The sequence below is a fragment of the Lagenorhynchus albirostris genome, chromosome 1 (genome assembly GCF_949774975.1).
Source record: "Lagenorhynchus albirostris chromosome 1, mLagAlb1.1, whole genome shotgun sequence".
Lineage (NCBI taxonomy): Eukaryota > Metazoa > Chordata > Mammalia > Artiodactyla > Delphinidae > Lagenorhynchus > Lagenorhynchus albirostris.
This window is the reverse complement of record NC_083095.1, coordinates 188,726,613-188,749,642: the sequence shown is the minus strand read 5'-3', so window position 1 is coordinate 188,749,642 and position 23,030 is coordinate 188,726,613. Positions and strand designations below refer to the sequence as shown.

Here is a 23,030-nt window from a genome sequence, read left to right as displayed (position 1 = left end):
TACAAAGCCATTAAAGTTTATACAAAGCAAATGGGAGCTAGCCACATTGAGCACTGGCTACTCAGCAGGTGTTCACCTTTCCAAAAGATCCTCCCTAGCTAAACCGATTAAGGTAACTTCAATCTCCCGGTCAGTGAAGGGTTTAGGTATGAGCATTTCCTACAAACCTGGCCAAAGAACTGTAAGAAGCAGTGTGCTGTGGGCCTCTGGGAAAGAATTTCTTCCCTTCTAAAAAGATACATAAGAGAAACTCTCCTCCCTCTGGAAATTGTAATATCAGGATATGATGCTTGGAGCTGCAGCAGCCATCTTGTGACTATGAGGAAAGACACTGCTGACATTATGGCAATGTAAAAGAATAGAACCTACCAAGAACTTGATAACATTGTTGAGCTATTGAACCAAACCTAGAACTGGCTTGCCTCCTGATATTAATTTAGTTGAAATAATAAATCTCCTCATTTTTTCACACCATTATCAGTAGGATCCTACGTTAGTACAAAAGCAAACTATATGATATAATACATTTAGTGTCTTAATTGGCTGTATGACAAACTAATTTGGTGACTTTATTCTGGAGATGATCTTAAACCACACGTAGAGATTTAATGAAGAGTTCCTTCCCTTCCAATTCATCTGTATATAACAGCAGTCTTACTTTCCTGCTCCATATCTGATGTACTTAACTAATTACCCATTAGCTAAATGTCTAATTATATTACCTTCATAAATTAAAATACAAAGGTTATTATAAAAATTTCTGTTACATAAATATCACTAAAATTTTCAGTTTCAAAATAAAAATAAATATCTTAATTCTGATGTAATCCTTCAACACTGTAATTGTATTTCCCTGCTTCATCTCACAATTTTTATTGACATTGACATTTATTTCATGACAAGGAGAGCAAAATGTACAAAATGAGGCTTCACCACGTTAAGAACAAAGTTTTCATTAAATGGACCTCACAAGGACACATCCAAAATTCCTACAACCAGAGTGATCCCCGTCTCCTTTCTTCTCAAGCGAATAAGTTAATATTTTATTTCTCACTTTGCAATAGGAATTTGCATTAGCTAACCAGCTATTTATATAGCATCTGTTTGGGCTATATCTAAAAGCTGAGGGCTATCTTCCCCTCACTGTGTCCCAAATAATGGTCCTTTAGTAGAAGGACAGAAGGACACTTGTTAAATCCTATCTAAATAGATTAAAAAAAATTTTTTTAAGTTTTTACCCCAGAAATCTTACTTTGCCTTTATTCTCAGATGGGAACCTCCCACATCCAAGACCTTAGATTTAAGTATCTTTAAAATGTTGAACCACATTGGACTGTAAACTCCCTGAGAGCAGGGATCCTTGCCTCTTTGTCTTAATATTGTATCTCAGCCCTTTAGCATCATAGCACATAATAGGAAGAAAAACTAGAACAAACAAACCCCCAAAAGAAAAAAATGCTGAATAAATCAAGTATAAAGGATACTCCTTTCATCTTTTTCTTCAAGAAATCATTATCTTTGCTTTACTTTCCCTTCAGAGTCTCCATTTGAGAATCTTTTGGGAAAGATAAAAAACAAAGTCATAACACAAACACCCATTTGGTCTCTTATTTTCTTTCCCCGTCTCTTCCTTTGCAAAACATGTAATGATATGTCCAAGAAATAGCACAGGTAAGTACGCACAAAAAGAGGGTGGAATTAGAAATATATAGTTTCAGGTCTCTATTGAACTTGGTTTTCAGAGGGCAAAATTTTTAGCTATCTTTCCTTCTTTTAAAAAAGTTTATTCCAAGGTGTATTAGATTGGTTCTGGCTAATTGATATTTTCAGCATTTTATGATGTCATCTTGATATCACTGCAAATGTTTCTTCCCTTTGTTACTTCATCTTTCCTAATAGGTTTGCTAACCTGAAAATTTCCCCAATCTTTAGCAATACTAATGCATACAAATTAATAAATTAGGAAATTATGTTGGTTCACTAAATGAAGTCTTAATAAAATTTTCAGTTTATTTCCATTATTGACCAAGCTCATAATTTCAAGTTCGTATTTCTGAGGTTTATTGTTTGGAATTTGATTTACAGATTTTCCGTGTCTTTGGCATTATTTATTTCTTCTTTCTGCAAACTGTTTTTTGGCCATTTCACTACTCATTGACCCCTCCCCCTCCCTCAGAGGGATGGGCAGGGTGAAAAAAATGATAACGATATTTTAACATAGTCAATTTTGCTACTTGCTACTATCTCTGATAAAAAGGTGTGCAAGAAAAAAATAAGTGTGTAATTGTTGACTGAAATGACATTTCAAGATTAAAAAAATAATTCTTTATTGTTCATGATCTAGCAACTGTTACTATGAAAAACTGAGTTAGTTCCCTGTACACCAAATTTAATAAATAAAGATTTTTTTCTGATAAAACATAGTTTATTATAATCATTCTAATCATAATCTCACCAAACTCAAACTAAATGCCTACAAAATGTTGTCAATAAAAAAAAAAAAAAATTAACGTCCAAAGAATGAAGAGCTAAAATGAAGCCCAAGGTGGATTTAAAAATGGAGAATAATATAAAACAATGAGTTGTTTTTGCCTCATAGATTTAAACCTCCTTATTTAGTGATGTAAGAGTCACAGATAGAAGAATATCTTTAACATAAATATCTATGGGTGATTTTAAAAAGTGAAGATGTAACTATAATGGTTACTCATAATCAATGATGTAATAGTCAATGATATAGGAGAACAAAGAACATTGCATAGCTACATATGGACTTCACAGCATCAGTCTGTTTTTAAAAGAGGGGCTACATTATATAAACATTTTTAGTTTTCACAAATTAAAATGAAAAACGTCACCAGCCGAATAACAGAATATTTTAGCAATAAACATATTGGGCAGTATATTTTATTCAGTAGATTAACTTCGGGGAACTAAACTCCAGCACAATCAGGGGTTAGATAATATATTTACACCTGCAGTATTCCATTCTATAAATAATCTATAACGTCAAAACCAGTCTTGATGGCGGCATTTAAATTTTATGAAGAGATAAAATGTTACAGTGAACATTTTCAAATTTTTATAGCAGAGTATAAACAAAATATAGGCATAATATATAAATATTTTTGAAGTTCAAGGAAAGGGTCCTACACAGATAAATAAATTATAGGGACACAGAAATTGGAAATACTATTCCTAGTCATTTTCACACATTCTTTTACTTCAAAATTTTAATGATTAGTGAAATGAGCATTTACATATTTCAAAGTGAATAACAACACTTAATAATAACTCCAGAAATTTTTACTCAAGAAATCATCTCTACAATCATATGAAAAGGTGGTTTAGGATACTATTTCAGTTTTTTTGTTTGTTTTATTTGGCAAAATGATGTGTTTTTAGGTACAATGACTGATTTCTCCCACTTTCTTTTTCAATTAAGGACATACTTACTATCTTCATAAACAACTAAAATGTTCACAGAGACCAGTAAAAACTATGTCATATCATAATATACATTTCTGTTCTTGGGAGGCTTTGGGCCTAAATCCCATATTCTCTAATCAGATAACTCCCAATAAGAACAAAGATGGAAAAGATTTACCCTGCATTTAGATATACAAATACCAATATTTTTAAAGTTAAAAGCAGTTGTATCCATATTCTTAAAAAAATTATCCTATTCCAAAATATTTGCTCTTTTTAAAGCAAGGATGTACATAAATCCAACTGAAGTATCACTTCAAAATAAAACAAACAACAATGTAGGCATTCTTATATGTCAAACTCCTAGAAAATTCCCAGGAGAAACTTAGAATAGTTATTTAAGAAATTCCTAGGTTCAAAATGAAATTCAACTTTTACAACGTTCAGTGAGCTAAAACGCAAAACGTTTTGTTCAGTTGAAGACATTAGCAATGGATGATATTGTAATAGAAGGAAAATGCAAAATGTTACTGAGGAAAGAGAGGGTAAGCTGACAGCTTACTATCGAAAATTTTCTGATCTAGAGATAATCAGATCAGAAAAAACACAACTGCAAACTGCATGCTCGGCCCTGCTGCTCCCCGGACGGGCTGTGACGACGTGTCTGTTCTCACCCTTCACAGTTCACAGAAAACATTAAACTAATACAACTGAATAATTTCCTCTGACCAAATTGAACTTTCTTTTAGGAAATAAAGGGAGAGGATAATAGATCAAATCTTGCCCCACCTCTTTTTTTTTTCCTCCTTTTTTCTTTTAGTGAAACTGACGTAAATTGTTGAGAGCTATACAGCGCCACCAGCACAGATCCATGCAAAACAAAAAAGATCGCCCACCGTGTGCAAAAAGAGAAAAAAAAAATTAGAAAAATGCCCCAAATTACAAAATGTCTCCCAAATATACATTTTTGGAGAAAAAACAAGATAGATCTGCAAAGATTATCTAATGAGGAGCCTCAGAGAATTACTATCATGGAGCACAAGTTTAGATCTGATCAGCAAATAAAAGATCCACTATTTAGTAACAGCCATAACTTAATATAAACCCGGTTATGTCAATCTCCACCTTCATTATACCAAGGGCAGCTTTTCTGTAGTTTGTATCCAAGTAATCCACCAGGAAAACCACAATAGGCCTGTTTCAAACCAAACTACATCCATAGTTCGCCTGCTAATCATTTAGTCCTGGACAAATTAGGTAATACATCATTTTTATAAGGAGGATGTGCACATATTTGGCGTTACCAACATGCTAGCACAAAACAAGTCCATCTTGAAATAGCTGAGTTTCCCTTAGCTCACAGTAATTAAAGTATAATTTATATCATAAATATTTAGCTTTAGTCATGGGGTTAAAAAAAAAAAACACTAATTTTTTTTTTCTTCTGGTAAAAATTAGCCAGACAAGATTAGCTGGAAATGTGCAGAGATCAAAGCTAAAGAAAAATACAAAGATTGGTTTTGTTAGAAGAAACACAATGAAAATCCTTCTTAGCTGGCGGCTCGTTCAAAGATGTAATGACATAAATGTTTAAAATTACAAACTTACCATCAGCGGAGGCGAAGAAGAAGCCAGTTCTGGAAAAAGAATTGTAACAATATAGGCTGGACACTTGTGTCCCTAGAAACAACAGCCTCCAGGCGGCACACGGATCTTCCAACATCTTCACAATATTGGGTAAATAAAAAGTCATACTTTCTTCCCTGATCGGTGGCTGCTCGCGGTGGCTTCTCAAGGATCTGTGGGCGTTTGGGAGAAATCGGAGAAATATCCGCGGAAGATTAAAAGCAGAGGAGGCCGAGGCAGCCTTAGAAGACTCTGGGGTTAACAACTTTGCGATGGCAAGCAGGCAGGCCCTGATTGGCTGGGAGGCCAGTGTCCCCCTCTCCTCCCGCCTCTGCAGCTCGGAAAAAAAATGCAGTGTGAGTGCCATTTTACACTGGGCTTTTAAACACACAGCCCCCCAACTGACAAAGTCTGAGCTCGCTACGAAGTGACACTGCAAAACAATAGCGCCCACGACCGCCCGTGAGCTCAGGAAAATGTCCCTTTGACGACCGGCAACGCTCTTATTTCTTGCATGTGGGTTTTTAGGGAATAGCATGCTTTTCTTAAGCAGATGGTCATTCACCGACATCGATGTCTAATTTGGATACCAATGTGGCCGGTGAAAAATGATTCCCATCAAACATTTTTTTTTTTCCCCATTGGACGTCCTGAAGGTACCTAAGGAAGCCTTGCACAAAATTCATGTCGTCTGCAGCTTTAACTCCTTGGGAAAAAAAAAAAAAAATAGAACTGCTTAGCCACAACAACTTCCATTTGTAAAGAAAATAAAAATAAAATAATACTTTTTAGCGGCTACATTACAAACAATAGGCATACTTTTTCTTTTTTTCCTTCTTAAAAATTGTTTCAGAAACGTCTGCCGGCTGATAGAATTCTACCAGCCTGCCTTACAAACAAAATGGCTGTGGTACTGAGTTTTTTTGGATCCTCCCACTGTGGTTCCTCCAGGCCTCCAGGAAGTGGTAAAAATCCAAAATAAATACAGTACTAAAAGTACATTGTCCAGGCTGAACTCCGGTGAAGCCTTGGGGGTCTGGGGCGGGGGGGGTGGGGGTGGGGGGTGTCTTAGAAATGTGCTGCTTTTCATTAGTTCTTTTAAAAAACTGTTTTGAAAAGAACATCAATCACTAGAGATTTACTTGACTGTAATTTGAACTTCCTGTTTTACATATTTATAAGGCCTTTCACCTATCTTGGCAGGCTTTCAAATTAAGTGGGCTGGGAAATTTGACGCTCTGTGTCTAGCAGTGAGCTGAGTCAGGTATTTGGTGGTTGCAACTGGGCTTTTAAATAAAAACGAAGTTGAAAACTTTAAAAAAGGATTAACGTTAGATGAACGTTAGGCTATGATTGATTGCAAATGTAAAGCCACAAAAGTCAGCAAATATGGAAATATGTCAAATACTGCATACATGTGTTAATTGAACACATTCGGTATAAAATTCTTTGCCAGCTAAATTTCTAGTGAGCCAAGGGTAGAACCGGGTTTAAAGAAATCGGCTGAAGAAAGGAGTGGGCAAGTGCCTGCATTCTACATATCCCTCCCCCGACCCCCCCCCCCACACACGCACACATGCACGCTCGGTCTGGTATCCCTATTCTCACCTGGCATTTAATAGGTAACATTCTTCTATTTGTAGTTTTTTAAGGAACGTCCATACTGTTCTCCATAGTGGCTGTATCAGTTTACATTCCCACCAACAGTGCAAGAGGGTTCCCTTTTCTCCACACCCTCTCCAGCATTTGTTGCTTGTAGATTTTCTGATGATGCCCATTCTGACTGGTGTGACATGATATCTCATTGTAGTTTTGATTTGCATTTCTCTAATGATTAATGATGTTGAGCATTCTTTCATGTGTTTGTTGGCAATCTGTGTATCTTCTTTGGAGAAATGTCTATTTAGATCTTCTGCCCATTTTTGGATTGGGCTGTTTGTTTGTTTTTTTGATATTGAGCTGCATGAGCTGTTTGTATATTTTGGAAATTAATCCTTTGTCAGTTGCTTCATTTGCAAATATTATCTCCCATTCTGAGGGTTGTCTTTTGATCTTGTTTATGGTTTCCTTTGCTGTGCAAAAGCTTTGAACTTTCATTAGGTCCCATTTGTTTATTTTTGTTTTTATTTCCATTTCTCTAGGAGGTGGGTCAAAAAGGATCTTGCTGTGATTTATGTCATAGAGTGTTCTGCCTATGTTTTCCTCTAAGAGTTTGATAGTTTCTGGCCTTACATTTAGGTCTTTAATCCATTTTGAGTTTATTTTTGTGTATGGTGTTAGGGAGTGTTCTAATTTCATACTTTTACATGTACCTGTCCAGTTTTCCCAGCACCACTTATTGAAGAGGCTGTCTTTTCTCCACTGTATATTCTTGCCTCCTTTAACAAAGGTAAGGTGACCATATGTGTGTGGGTTTATCTCTGGGCTTTCTATCCTGTTCCATTGATCTATATTTCTGCTTTTGTGCCAGTACCATACTGTCTTGATTACTGTAGCTTCGTAGTATAGTCTGAAGTCAGGGAGACTGATTCCTCCAGCTCCATTTTTCTACCATACGACCCAGCAATCCCACTACTGGGCATATACCCTGAGAAAACCATAATTCAAAAAGAGTCATGTACCAAAATGTTCATTGCAGCTCTATTTACAATAGCCAGGACGTGGAAGCAACCTAAGTGTCCATCAACAGATGAATGGATAAAGAAGATGTGGCACATATATACAATGGAATATTACTCAGCCATAAAAGGAAACGAAATTGAGTTATTTGTAGTGAGGTGGATGGACCTAGAGTCTGTCATACAGAGTGAAGTAAGTCAGAAAGAGAAAAACAAATACTGTATGCTAACACATATATATGGAATCTAAGGGAAAAAAAAAAAGTCATGAAGAACCTAGGGGCAAGATGGGAATAAAGACACAGACCTACTAGAGCATGGACTTGAGGATATGGGGAGGGGGAACGGTAAGCTGTGACAAAGTGAGAGAATGGCATGGACATATACACACTACCAAACGTAAAATAGATGGCTAGTGGGAAGCAGCCGCATAGCACAGGGAGATCAGCTCGGTGCTTTGTGACCACCTAGAGGGGTGGGATAGGGAGGGTGGGAGGGAGGGAGATGCAAGAGGGAAGAGATATGGGAACATATGTATATGTATAACTGATTCACTTTGTTATAAAGCAGAAACTAACACACCATTGTAAAGCAATTATACTCCAATAAAGATGTTAAAAAAAATAGGTAACATTCTTAGAGAGCAATAGCTAGGGTGACTATACAATTTATTGTCTAAACCAGGACATTTTTCGAACGTTTTATTCTGTAATCTCATCAGTAGTTACCTGATGAGAGTCGATTTCAACGACATTTATGTGATCAGTCAGGAAAACATCCTTAAGAAGTCATCTAGTGAAGAGAGTAGATTACAATTCTTGAGAAATTTCTACGCAGTTGTCCTTCCAACAGAAAAAAAAATTGCTAGGGGCCATTTTCACTATATACTATTTTGTCTATCCACCTCCCCAGCCCTGTCCTTTTCTCTCCCATCCCTTCCCCCACCCTTACATATGCATGAGATTCATATATGTATATATACATACAGTTATACATGTAAATGTAAGTATATATGTACATCTATATATAAGTATATGGATGTGCATGTCCATAGAATATTCTATGCATTTTCCACAATACACATATTTCAAGTTATGCACTTCCGAAAGGCCGAATTTTCTTCAGAGTTTTTGAGACAATATTCATTATACACGTGATCTGAGCATCTTTTGTTTTGGTAAAAGTCAAATGTAGAGTGAGATGTTTTGGAAAAATTATCACTGAAAGACATAGGATAAATAATTCTCATGTTGTTTATTCAAATAGTTCTTGAGAGCTTAGGGTGTGCCAGGCGTGATGCTTGGTGCTACATACACATTAATGGACAAGCAGGAAGTTCCTCTCCTTCATGAAGCTCACAGTCTCGTGGGAACACAAAGAAACAAGCAAGTAAACAAATACATAATTGCAAATTATAATTGCTACTAAGAAATAAACAAAGTGCAGTCTTCCAGAATAACAGGGAGGGAAAGACATAGATAAGAGGATAAGGAAAGTTATTTCTAAGAACATGGCATTGATGATAGACTTGAAGGAAGAGAAGGAGCCAAAGGGTGAGAAGAAAAATGCATGAGAAATAGCAGACCCGGAAGTGGTTACAGCGTGTGCAAAGGCTCTGCGGCAGAGTGGAGCTTGGAGTATTCCAGGAAGTAAAATGAGCTCAATGGCCCTGCAGCATGTTGAGAGAAAGGGAAAATGACATCGGAGGAGGTCAGAAATGGAGTGACATCCTGCCGAAGTTTTTAAGTTACAGAGAGGAGTTCCACATTGAAGAAAGTGAATCTTATTTAGAGAGTAAAATGTTGGAATTTGAGAGTTTGAAGGCTTCAGTGTGGGTAAGATCCAGCGAAGCTGTGGTGAAGTGACAAAAAAAACCTCCACGCTAATTTTGAATTTACATAGCTGTATCGCGGTGTTTTGGTATTATATTTTTAAAAATCCACACTTCATTTGCATTGTTATAGACATTGATGATGACTATGTTCATAAAGAAATATGAGCAAGAAACAAATATCTAAGACCATATACATTACTAGGAAAACCAAAAGGAAGAATTAAGGCAACGGTGTGCCTCAGTTTTGTGCTTCTCTTTAACAGTGTCAATTCTGGTATTTTTTTTTTTTTTTTTTCTTTTGGTGGTACGCGGGCCTCTCACTGTTGTGGCCTCTCCCGTTGCGGAGCACAGGCTCCGGACGCGCAGGCTCAGTGGCCATGGCTCACGGGCCCAGCCGCTCCGCGGCATGTGGGACCCTCCCGGACCGGGACACGAAGCCGTGTCCCCTGCATCAGCAGGCGGACTCTCAACCACTGCGCCACCAGGGAAGCCCCAATTCTGGTATTTTTTATTCAAAAAACCTCACATTTCATATCAGTTGAACGAAGCTCAATTAACACTTCTTTTTAAACAAATGAGGCAAAGCATTATTAAAGCTAGAATTTAACTCATATAGTTGGAATAAAAACAGTTATTGTTTTTGAATTTACTAACTGGTTGTTAGCAAACAAAATCCTATGCACACATGGGCAGAAACAATGTGTTCAATTTCTCAGATTCCAAGACTTAGAACAGCAGGTTCTTAGACTTTAAAAGTAGGTCAAATCAATGATATGTAATCCCTTGAATGAGCTTTGATAGTAATAGGAATCTGTAAACAAATCAAATTGTGAACCAATTAGGTAATGCAGTTTTTAAGATCTCTACCTCTCAGAACTGTGTGGGGAAGCAAGATTTGTTTTGGAACTCAGATTTTTTAAATAATTAAAAAATAGTAATAGATGCATTATCATAATCACCCCATAATCAAATAAAATAATATATTGTAATGAAATATGTGATCAGTCACACTAAATGAGGTAAAGGCAGACCGTAAGAAGCCCTATATTAGATCAGGTCAGCTTCTGTCACCAAACAGATACTACAACTTTTGAGGAAGCTTTCAGTTTTCAAAGATTTGGAGAATCCTTGACTGTGGATAAGGGATTGTGCAACCGTGGACTTTAATCCCATTCCAGTTGTTTCTTAAAAAAATATTCTTATGACCCTTTAAAATTTTTGTCAAGGGTTTCCATATTTTAAGAAACAAATTGTATATTTCCTACCTGAGTCTGGCCTAGAATAGTGAATATTTTCATGTGTGGTAGATATTTATAGGTGGAATATTAAATTTTATTATTTTCAGGAGGGTTGAGCCAAACCAAAAGTTGGCTCTCTCAGTAAGAGCTTTGAAAAAAATTATGTTAAAAGAAAAAGAGTTCAGGGCCTCCCCTGTGGCGCAGTGGTTGAGAGTCCGCCTGCCGATGCAGGGGACACGGGTTCGTGCCCCAGTCCGGGAAGATCCCACACGCCGCGGAGCGGCTGGGCCCGTGAGCCATGGCCGCTGAGCCTGTGCATCCGGAGCCTGTGCTCCGCAACGGGAGAGGCCACAACAGTGAGAGGCCCGCGTACCGCAAAAAAAAAAAAAAAAAAAAAAAAAAAAAGAGTTCAAAAGTAATTCTGTCTGTCTGAAATAATGCTATAAAGGACTATGACTTCAGAGAAGGGAAAAAATATCTGGAAGGGGAAGCTAAACATGAGAATACTGCCTGCCAGATTGCTTAATACAGACCCATGTGGCAGGCAAATTAAGAGAGTAAATCCTGAGTTCTCATCACAAGGGGAAAAAAAATTTCTATTATTTATTTTGTATTTATAGAAGATGGATGTTCGTTCACTAAAATTACTGTGTAATCATTTCATGATGTATGTAAGTCAAGTCATTATGCTATACACCTTAAACTTATACAGTGCTGTGTGTCAATTATATCTCAATAAAACTGGAAGAAAAAATATAAATAAATAAATAGAATGACAAAAAAAGATATTCTTAGCTTAAATCAAAGCTCATAATCCTAATGATTATAAACAGAGTTACAAAACAACAAGGTCGTACTGTATAGCACAGGGAAACATATCCAATAAAAAGAAATAAACAAAATTACAGTTTGGAAATGGTCAGATTTCCATTTGCGGGCCCTAATAAATGAAGGTACTCTGCACTAACAAATTACTTTAGTTACTTGTTCGGTCTTGGACAAATCCTCTAAATTTTACCCCTGATGATTTCCCCCATATTTTCCTTAAGAATAGTGAGATTCACTTTGCTGTACAGAAGCAGCTAACGCAACATTGTAAATCAACTATACTTCAATCTAGAAAAAAAAAAAGGAATAGTGAAAGTTATGCCTTTTTGGCAAAGTATTTTAAAGCAGCACCTCACCAGACCTTTTCTTTCCCAAATGTTTGAATATGTCTCTGGCAGAGAGGCTAAGAGTGTTTACTTTAAACCTCTTTGCCCATTGTGGGATGACTTTAGATCGCATTCATCCACTGCAAGCCAGGTGGCATTTTCTAGAAGGGTCATTCCCGGGAGCAGTTTGTAGACCATCAGTGTGGCCGAGACTGCTCACTGACTAACCAATATCCATCCTCCCTTTCTTTCTTCCTAATAAAATTGGATTTTTTTTTTTTTTTTTTTTTTTTTTTTGCGGTACGCAGGCCTCTCACTGCTGTGGCCTCTCCCGTTGCGGAGCACAGGCTCCGGACGCGCAGGCTCAGCGGCCATGGCTCACGGGCCTAGCCGCTCCGCAGCATGTGGGATCCTCCCGGACCGGGACACGAACCCGTGTCCCCTGCATCGGCAGGTGGACTCTCAACCACTGCGCCACCAGGGAAGCCCCTAAAATTGGATTTTATATTGGATTTGCCAGCCAGACCTGTGTTTCCCACACAGGTTTAAACAGTGAGGTTTAATCAGAGGTCCATTGGTTGAGCTTCTGAGAAAGCCTGTGAAGGGGGCTGACTCAGCGGGAGGTGCCTTTTGCTCATCACCTTCGCCCTCTTCCTGCTGGGAGTGTGGTCACCACACCTGGGTGAAGTCAGGAGCTCTAATTTGACAACCGGGAGGAGAGCTCAAGGCCAAGGGTAGCTGAACAGAAAGAAGGAAGCTAGGCTCTCTGGAGCCTTCCTACCATCTGCATCTTTTTTTACATGAGAGAAAAAAGAAAAAGAAAACCACCAATCTGTTTAAAGCACTGCTTTGTGGGGTATCTTCCTCATAACTAAATGCAATTCCTAGTACAATTAGTGTGAGTAATCTTCAAAGTATCTTCTCTGTTAAATTCATCTACTTTTTTTTTTTTTCCATTTTTTGGCCGTGCTGCACAGCACGTGGGATCTTAGTTCCCCAACCAGGGATCGAACCCACACCCCCTGCAGTGGAAGTGTGGAGCCTTAACCACTGGACCACCAGGCAAGTCCCTATATTCATCTACTTTTTAAATGCTTTGTACTACCAGGCTGAGAAGGAGAATGAGGGGACTTTAGGGAATGCAAGAAATCTGTCTTAATCTGGGTTGTGATTACATAGTTATGAGATATGAATTTATCTATGTCCATGTATGTGTCATGTATGTACACGTATATCATATATGTAAAAATGATTGAGCTGTACGTTGATGCGTGCACTGAATGTGTTTTATTGTATGTTATCCCTTAATTAAAGAAAGCTATTTTAATGTGTAACAGAGTGAAGGTGAAACTGAAACCGAACGCCTCAGATGGGATTTGAAACCAGCCAAAACTCAGTTTCGGACTTGAACCCATGGGCTGGGACTCGAACCCACCCACCGTCTTTTAATTAAAATCACTCGCCTGGTGTCAGGACTTAACTGAAGCTCAGGTCCTTTATGTCTTGGCGAAGAAGGAATTCAGCAAGAGCAAAGTGATTGATAGGTAAGAAGTGGATTTATCAGTATCATTTGCAAAGAGTTTGCAGGATAACGGGGCACAAGAGGATGGTCCTGTCTCAGGTCTCACGTGAGCCCCTGGGGTGGGCCGCCAAGTGAGGGCCCTTCGCTTCGTGCAGGAAAGAGTTCAAGGGCGAGAGCCATAGCAAAGTGAAAGCAGGTTTACTGAGAGAGAAACACACTCCATAGACAGAGTGCAGCCTGTCTCAGAAGGTGAGACCGGCCCTGAAATATGGGATGGTTAGTTTTTATGCGCTTTGTAATTCCACAGGCTAATGCGTGGGAGGAGTATTCCAACTATTCTGGAGAAGGGGCGGGGATTTCCAGGAATTGGGCCACTGCCCACTTTTTGGCCTTTTATCATCAGCCTTGGAACCATCATGGTGCCTGTGGTGTGTCATTTAGGTGCTGATGTGTTGCATTGAGCGTATAATGAGGCTTAAGTTCTGCTGGAAGTCGAAACTTCCGCCATCTTGGGCCTAATTTGTTCAGACCACTTTTTGTTGTATCCAATTTTTCTCAATGGCTGTGTCATTCTTTAAGGGTTGTGCCCTACCCCCTTCCCTCCTGTATCAGTGGGATCTGATAATTTGAATATAGACACTGTAAAAGAGCTGGACAGATACAATTCTTTTAAAAAATATTCAATAATCTCTTTGATACAAGTGCCTAAGACAAGTACCCATTTCCCTCATTTAAAGATGGTTCTCAAAAAAAAAAAAAAGATGGTTCTCTTGGGATTTCCCTGGTGGTCCAGTGGTTAAGAATCCGCCTTCCATTACAGGGGATGCGAGTTCAATCCCTGGTCGGGGAAGTAAGATCCCACATGCTTTGTGTAAACTAAGCCCACATGCCACGACTGCTGAGCCCGTGCACCTCAACTAGAGAGCCTGCGTGCCACAAACTACAACGCCCACGCGCTCTGGATCCCATGTGCCACAACTAGAGAGAAGCCCCCGCACCACAACAAAAAGATCCCACATGCCGCAACGAAGATCCCACGTGCCACAACTAAGACCCCGATGCAGGCAAAAGAATAAATGAATTAATTAATTTAAAAAAATGGTTAGCTTACATTTCTACTTGTTTCCCTGTAACCACGTTGCTGACACAGTGTCCTAGAGCCACATATTCCATCACTACTCCCTCTCTGAATATTCTTTTTCTTATATTCTTCTTTGAGAGCAAGGCACATGTCTCCATCAGCAGCAGTCATCTTCATTTTATGAACCCTAAGTCTTGGGCCACTCAGATTTCTTATTCCTGTATGGCTTATCAGAATTCTAGGCTCTGTGGTAACTGACCTATTGTGGACCTAGTGAAGTGGTTAAACAGCAAAACCCCAGGTTGGAGTTTTTTTGTAGTATATGGTATTGGAAGTATCACAGTAAAAACACAACAAAGGAATTTTTCATCTAGTATTCAATATGAAAGTTATTCTTTTTGCTGTTAAAAAACTGGACTGTCTAGAACTCCCTCCCTGACTGCCCCACCCCACCCTGGACTGCAGGTTACTGATGAAAAAAAAAAATCATACATTTACAGAGACCATACTGCTTAAAACTTCAGCATTGCTTATCACCAGAGAAATGCAAATCAAAACCACAGTGAGATATCACCTCACACACGTCAGAATGGTTATCATCAAAAAGTCTACAAATAACAAATGTTGGCCAGGGTGTGGAGAAAAGGGAACCTTAGTGCACTGTTGGTGGGAATGTAAATTGGTGCAGCCACTATGGAGAACAGTATGGAGGTTTTTCAAAAATTAAAAGATAGAACTACCATATGATCCAGCAATTCCACTCCTGGGTATATAGCCAAAGAAAATTAAAACACTCTTTTGAAAAGACCCATGCACCCCAATGTTCATGGCAGCACTATCTACAATAGCCAACATATGGAAGCAACCTAAGTGTCCAAAAATAGATGAATGGATAAAGAAGATGCGATATACACACAATGGAATATTATTCAGCCATAAAAAAAGAAATCTGTCATTTGCAGCATGGTGGATGGACCTAGAGGGTATTATGCTTAATGAAATAAATCAGAGTAAGACAAATACTGTATGATATCACTCATATGTGGAATCTAAAAAATTTTTTTTAATGAATGAATATAACAAAACAGAAACGTACTCACAGATATAGAGAACAAACTAGTGGTTACCATGGAGAGAGGGAAGGGGGGAGTGGCAAGATAAAGGTAAGGGATTAAGAGACACAAACTACTGTGTATAAAATAAATAAGCAACAAGGATATATTGTACAGCACAGGGAAATATAGCCATTATTTTGTAATAACTTTAAATTGAGTACAATCTATAAAAATGTCAAATCACTATGTTGTACACCTGAAACGAATATAATATTGTAAATCAACTACTCTTCAAAAAAATGTCTTACTTACTAAAAATATTTCAGCATTGCATGGATTTATGAGGTCAAAAAGGGACTGGAATAGCTGTAGCAATAGAAACACAGTTGGTAAAGCCTCTGGATTAAAGTATGAACCTGGACAATCATAGAGAGAGAGACGAGAATTTTCTATAAGAGATCACTACAGCTCCCATACAAGAAAGACCATTCACTGTCATGGAACATGAATCATTATTGGAATAAAAAAAGCGTCAGCAAATAATTCAGGCCTAGGATGACAAAGGAAGAGCAATTTAATAGGATCAAATTGTAAATTATTTCCCTAGCTCTATCTAGCTAAGAATTCTTATGAGTCCTTCATGTGGAGGGAGTAGGGTGGATGTTAACGACAGAATCTGCACGGGGGGTTTATTGTATCTTAATATTTGGTCAGTTATTCTTAATGGATCCTACTGTCTATATTGTATAGCATTAAAAGAACACGATAGGCACCGTCATAAGTTAGATTTGGGAACTGAAGAACTCTCAACTGACAACTGCAATCAAAATTCTGGTGCTCAGAGTAGGTGGTGAAGAGACCAGCACCTCTTACAGAAAATGTGCTTTTACAAAGCTTATTCCTGTCTGGCTGGGTTAACACCTTACGGGGCCTTACACTGGAAACAGGGGCCTTGATTTTGCTAATTAAGTGTAACTAGTAAAAGAGAAACAGTTTTTGCAAACCTGGATTGCTAGTGTGATAATTCATTTCAATCTTTTGACCCTTGAAAGAATCATTATTTGACACATATGTGAGATAAATAAGTAAATAAATAAATATATATATATATTTATATTCAACAGACTATTATCCAATCTCAAATCTAGCTTTCAGATTTTCTTATTGATAAAAATAAGCAACAGTCTAAGTGACCTTTACTCTTTTTTGCATATTATTCTCTTCCATTGTATTTATTTTCTTTCCCAGATGGTGAAAGTAATATAAACTCATTACCAGCCATTTGGAAAAGGTAGAAATGTGTAATGAAGACCATACTAACCACCTGCAGTCCTGCTTCTTTGGGTCTCTTTCCAGTGTCTTTCCTTGTACTTCTTTTTGTGTTGGCAAACTTTCAGAATAAAGGGTGCCGAATCAGAGATCCCTATTATATAATTGAACAAGTATATATAACAGCAGTCACAAAAATAACTCAGACAGAAATGATTACATAATTAACACAGTTGCACCCTGCCTTGATAAAGGGCAGAGATTTTGCAAGAACTGTCCCTTCTATAGTTCTAAATCATTTGTAAAATCACAAGTATAAACTACTTTTTTTTTTTAATGTTTATTTATTTGTCCATTTTGGCTGCTCTGGGTCTTAGTTGCGGCATGTAGGATCTATAGTTGCAGCATGCGGACTCTTAGTTGCAGCATACATGTGGGATCTAATTCCCCACCAGGGATGGAACCCAGGCCCCCTGCATTGAGAGCATGGAGTCTCACCCACTGGACCACCAGTGAAGTCCCAGTACAAACTACTTTAAAAGAAATAATCAGATTGCTCTTTTGCTTCCTAATCATTTACCAAGATCATCTGAGCTGAATGAATGGGGTTACATGGGAGTGAATGTTGAAGACAGGGCTAATTTTGGGGCAATGAACACTTGGAAAACAGAGAAAGATAGCCAATGGACAAAAATGAAGATAGGGGATTCCTTGGGGATGAGGGAGAAGACGTGTCTGGAGAGGGAGCTGGGGCATAAAATAATATGGGACGGTGCCACATAGGGTGACCAGATAGAGTAAAACCCAGAACATTTTCAAGAGTGAGAACGGGGGCTTCCCTGGTGGCGCAGTGGTTGGGGGTCCGCCTGCCGATGCAGGGGACACGGGTTCGTGCCCCGGTCTGGGAAGATCCCACATGCTGCGGAGCGGCTGGGCCCGTGAGCCATGGCCGCTGAGCCTGCGCGTCCGGAGCCTGTGCTCCGCAACGGGAGAGGCCACAGCAGTGAGAGGCCCGCGTACCGCAAAAAAAAAAAAAAAAAAAAGTGTGAAAAGGCACCATCGGGCTTTTCTGGTGGCGCAGTGGTTGAGAATCTGCCTGCCAATGCAGGGGACACGGGTTCGAGCCCTGGCCTGGGAGGATCCCACATGCCGCGGAGCAACTAGGCCCGTGAGCCACAACTACTGAGCCTGCGCGTCTGGAGCCTGTGCTCTGCAACAAGAGAGGCAGCGACAGTGAGAGGCCCGCGCACCGCGATGAAGAGTGGGCCCCGCTCGCCGCAACTAGAGAAAACCCTCGCACAGAAACGAAGACGCAACACAGCAAAAATAAATTAATTAATTAATAAACTCCTACCCCCAACATCTTCTTTAAAAAAAAAAACAAAAAAGAAAACAGTAAAATTAAAAAAAAAAAGGGCACTGTCAATAATTGCACTGGGACAACAGGCTGGATTATACAGGGTAAATCAGGAAATGTGGTCATTTTATGTAAACTTTAAAAAAACAAACCTACAGCTCTGGTGGCAGTCAACTGTTGGCTGCTCTTACCATATATAGGACAAGTTTGATATTACCATCCTTAATTTTTAAAATAAATTTATTTATTTATTTATTTTTGTCTGTGTTAGGTCTTCGTTGCTGTGCTTTCTCTACTTGTGGCAAGCGGGGGCTGCTCTTCGTTGCGGTGCACGGGCTTCTCATTGCGGTGGCTTCTCTCCTTGCGGAGCACGGGCTTAGGTGCGTGGGCTCAGTAGTTGTGGCACACGGGCTTAGTTGCTCCGCAGCATGTGGGATCTTCCCGGACCAGGGCTCAAATCCGTGTCCCCTGCATTAGCAGGTGGATTCTTAACCACTGCACCACCAGGGAAGTCCCACCATCCTTAATATTTGACCCCCCACCATTCACCTCTTATTTTCACAAACAGAAGGAAATGCCAGGTGGGTTCTATGGACCCTCACTGAGGGTTCTTTAAAGAGATTGTTTTTCTAGGAGTTATTGTAAAAGGTTGACAAAGCCAAGATCAGGTTTCGGTCGTCAGGAGAGTGGGTTAGAGTCCCTCTATTTTAGGGTCCAGACTTCACTCTCAGAACTGCTGGTAAAGACCTGTGCTATTAGCTCTTTATTTATGATAATTTTAAGCCGGAAGCTGGCATTATGGACTCTGTCTTGGCCTCTTTGTAGTGACTGTTGCAATATATTCAGTGTCATCATACAAGTCTTAAAATGTAATGTCCACTAACAGCTATCTTAAGCTGTTTGTATTTTCAAACCAGTTTGCTGAGTCCATTGTGCATGTTTGGAAACCAGTACATCAAACCTGAGTTTGCAAACCATAATTTGAGGGATACATGCAATTGGAAACAAGGCTAAATTCTTTTCTGCTTTGAACCAATCCTGAAGCAGTGCTTCTGGACCAGTTGAGGCATAGGGGCTGAACTAACAGGGATAGGGTTGCAATAAGTACAGAGAGGTCCTCAGGTCACCTGCCTTTTTAGGAATACCCTGTGGTGGGATTTCTCATTGAGAGCTGCAACCTGTTAGGATTGGGACTCTGAGTAGACTAGGATGCTGGGAATTTACTGTTGCCAAAAGAACCCCAAAGAGCCTTCGGGAACCCCGAGCCCCTTGGGCCAGCATGTGGCTACTGGTACCATCAGAAGAGATGTATTGTACACGTATCTCTTCCTGCTGTTCCTCTCTTTCCCCAGTGGTCTGTATCAAACTAGCACTCACTCTAGCTGGATTCCCCACCTCCAGGTGCCCCAGAGAGCCAAGGGTACACGAGAGAAAGGGCTGGAACCTTGAAGGAGTGTGGGTGGTACTTGGGAGACTTTCCACTCTTACTAGCTGGAGATGCTCCAGGGCTTCCTGTCAGGCAACAGACTGGGATAGGATTGAACATCAGATTATTTAGAAGTCATCTGCTCACCTGCTTTTTAAAGCATATTCTGTAGTGGGATTTCTCAAACTAGAGATTCTGGTGTCTGTGAGCTCACCGTGAAAATTTTAAATTTTTCATTTTCATTTAAATAATAACTTAAAAGATAATATGAGCAGGTTCTGGATCATCTAAATGATTTCCCTATAACCAAGCGCTACCCTGCAAGTTTAGTCTTGGGTTTCTGTTTGTAATTCAGTTAGCACTGAGCAGTTCTATTTTAATCAGGGAGCTAATGAGAAAGAACCAAAGCAGATTTAACATGCAAATGATGTGTTTATGCCAAGCGAAGGGCACATAATATCAAAACAGGCTGCAGGAATAAATGGTTTACAGTGATTTGAATGAAAAAAAAGTGATAGAGAATTGTCATCTCACAGTACCTGGTCGTCACCTGGTGACGAGGAAATTCATGCTACAACTGGTGGTGAGTAAAACAATATCATCTGTCACATTAAATTAAACTTTTAAAACTTTCTGGTTTTATTGCTTGGTGTATATTCACTTTATAGCCTGATTTTTTTTTTTGCGGTTCGCGGGCCTCTCACTATTGTGGCCTCTCCCGTTGCGGAGCACAGGCTCCGGACACGCAGGCTCAGCGGCCATGGCTCACAGGCCCAGCCGCTCCGCGGCATGTGGGATCTTCGCGGACCGGGGCACGAACCCGTGTTCCCTGCATCGGCAGGCAGACTCTCAACCACTGCGCCACCAGGGAAGCCCTAGACTGGTATTTTTTATAGTCACATAAGCTCTATAAGTAGGAGTTTACATCTAGTTGCATGTGAGGACCGGGATGGTTAAAGAGAATGAACTCGGGGCCAAATTTCTGGATATCAGTCTTAACTCTGAGTAACCTTGGGAAGGCTGGACCTCTTTGTGCCCCAATTTCTTCATCTGAATAGGGATAATGATGGTACCTACTATTATTCCGAGGAGTAATTGAATGCATGTAAATTATTAGTATAGTGCCTGGGCCTGCTAGGTATTCCTATGGTCAAAATAATTTAGCTCATTAGCATGCTAAGTGAAGTAAGTCAGAAAGAGGAAGACAAATACCAGATGATATCACTTATATGTGGAATGTAAAGTATCTCACAAATCAACATACCTGTGAGACAGAAACAGACTCACAGACACAGAGAACAGACTTGTGGCTGCCAAGGGGGAGGGGAGGTGGGGGAGGAGGGTGGGAGTGGGAGGTTGGGATGAGCAGATGTAAACGATTATATATAGAGAGAGAATGGATAAACAACAAAGTCTTACAGTATAGCACAGGGAACTGAGGTCAATATCCTGTGGTGAACCGTAATGAATATGAAAAAGAGTGTATATATACGTATAATTGAGTCACTTTGTTGTACCGCAGAAATTAAGACAACATTGTATATCCACTATACTTCAATAAAATAAATTTAAAAAAAATTTAGCTCAGGGCTTCCCTGGTGGTGCAGTGGTTGAGAGTCCGCCTGCCGATGCGGGGGACTCGGGTTCGTGCCCCGGTCCGGGAAGATCCCACATGCCGCAGAGCGGCTGGTCCCGTGAGCCACGGCCGCTGAGCCTGCGCGTCCGGAGCCTGTGCTCTGCAACGGGAGAGGCCACAACAGTGAGAGGCCCGCGCACCGCAAACCAAAAAAAAAAAAAAAAAAAAAAAAAAAAAATTTAGCTCAGAAATAAGTGAAGATCCAACAGTGTGAGAAGCCTTCTTTATTAGATAAATTAAGGTATATAAAATAGTAAGTAACACTTACAAATCACATCACATTTATAAGAAAACTTTTCCAAATATATTATTCTACTTAGCCTTCAACGTCTACCCTGGAAGCTAGATGATATTTTTTTTGTTGTTATCAAGATGAGGAGACTAAAGCTTGGACAGTTGAAGTGATATGCCCTGAAAAACGTGTTTGCCATGAGCATTTGATATTTTTTTCCCTCATGGAGAATGAAGGAATATTTTGTAACTGAACATTTTCCCCATTTTCTTTTGGGTTGCTAGGAGGCCCAGAGCTAATTTCGTAGTTGGTCCACATTAGTACTTGTAGAGTACTTATTGCTGTGGACAGCTATGTTAGATTTTCTCTCCTAGTCTTGATTTTCTATTCTAATTTATATCTTCTCTGATTCTGAAAATGTATGCATTGTTTTATTATTTGGAATTCTTATAATCTGCCTCATGTCCATATTGGAAAACTTTGAGCATAAACCAATAAACTGACCCACGGTTACGTAACTAGTAAGATTCAGATCTTGACCTGAGCTCTTTTGGCTTCGTGGAGAAGTCACATTTATTTAGCGTCTAGTATGTCCTGGTGCTTTATATGCACAATCTTATGCAATCCACACATTAGCTGGTGTGAGGTCGCTCAGTCACTGCTGTCTTTATTTTCAGATGAAGATACTGAAGCTTATAAAAGTTTGAAGACGTTCCCAAGGTTAATAAATGTTGTTCTAACTTCTGGTTCTGTAAATTGTTAACAATTTAAACGAAAACACACAGTTCCTCTTCTACAGCCAGATCTTTATATCCATCTCCCCCACCTCTGTGCCCCCCGCGCCCCTCCCCTACCCCTGCCCCCCCACCGCAGGGCTTTTCCTCTTATGGCTTTGCCAAGAACAAAATTACCATTCCAACTATCTGCCGCTTAAATAAGCTATTTATCATTTTTTAGTTAGAGTAATACTTGCTATGACAGCAGTAACACAAATATCCAGCAAAGATGGTCCCCAGCTTACAGTAGCCTTAGTGGACTTTCAGGGTTTCCCAGAGCACTGCTCTTTTTGTCACGGTTGTACACTTGCCCAGGACACCTTCTAGAAAGAGCCGGCAAAGAGGGAAACTCAGAGACTGGGGTTCAAGGGTGAGGTGGCATGTGAATCTATGCTCCCTGATCCTGGCCAACTTGCCTGTTTCTTTATTAGGGTTAATTTTCTGGCCTTTACAGGGCTTGAAGTCTGTCACCCAGTTCGGCCCCTGTCAATGTATTCCCTGGCTGTTGCAAACCTGTGATAGGATTTCTTCTCTAATCGCCAGCCAGGACGGAGGGTGGTGAAGTCAGCCCTTGGCTGGATTAAGGCAGAACAGAAAGTGTAGGATTGGCTCTTGCCATTGTGACCTAGATCTAAATCACAAGGAGGCCCAGGAAGTACCATTAGAGAACAGAGTAAATGCCAGTGGAATCTCAATAGCACAGCCATAATTATACACCAGTCTCTATAGCGTTTCCCAGAGAGTGAGGTTTCACAGACTTCAGTCATTTGATTGTCA

The 23,030-nt window shown here is 39.7% G+C and overlaps 1 protein-coding gene across 1 annotated transcript in view; it reads right to left on the bottom strand.

Annotated features, from left to right (window-relative positions):
* Positions 1 to 5,338, bottom strand: part of EPC1 (enhancer of polycomb homolog 1) — a 94,930-nt gene extending 89,592 nt beyond the window's left edge. The window contains exon 1 of the mRNA XM_060162697.1: positions 5,038 to 5,338. Within this exon, the coding sequence (XP_060018680.1) occupies positions 5,038 to 5,040 (3 nt within the window). The 5' untranslated portion in view covers positions 5,041 to 5,338. The remainder of the gene's footprint in view (positions 1 to 5,037) is intronic.
* Between the last annotated feature and the right edge of the window lie 17,692 nt (positions 5,339 to 23,030).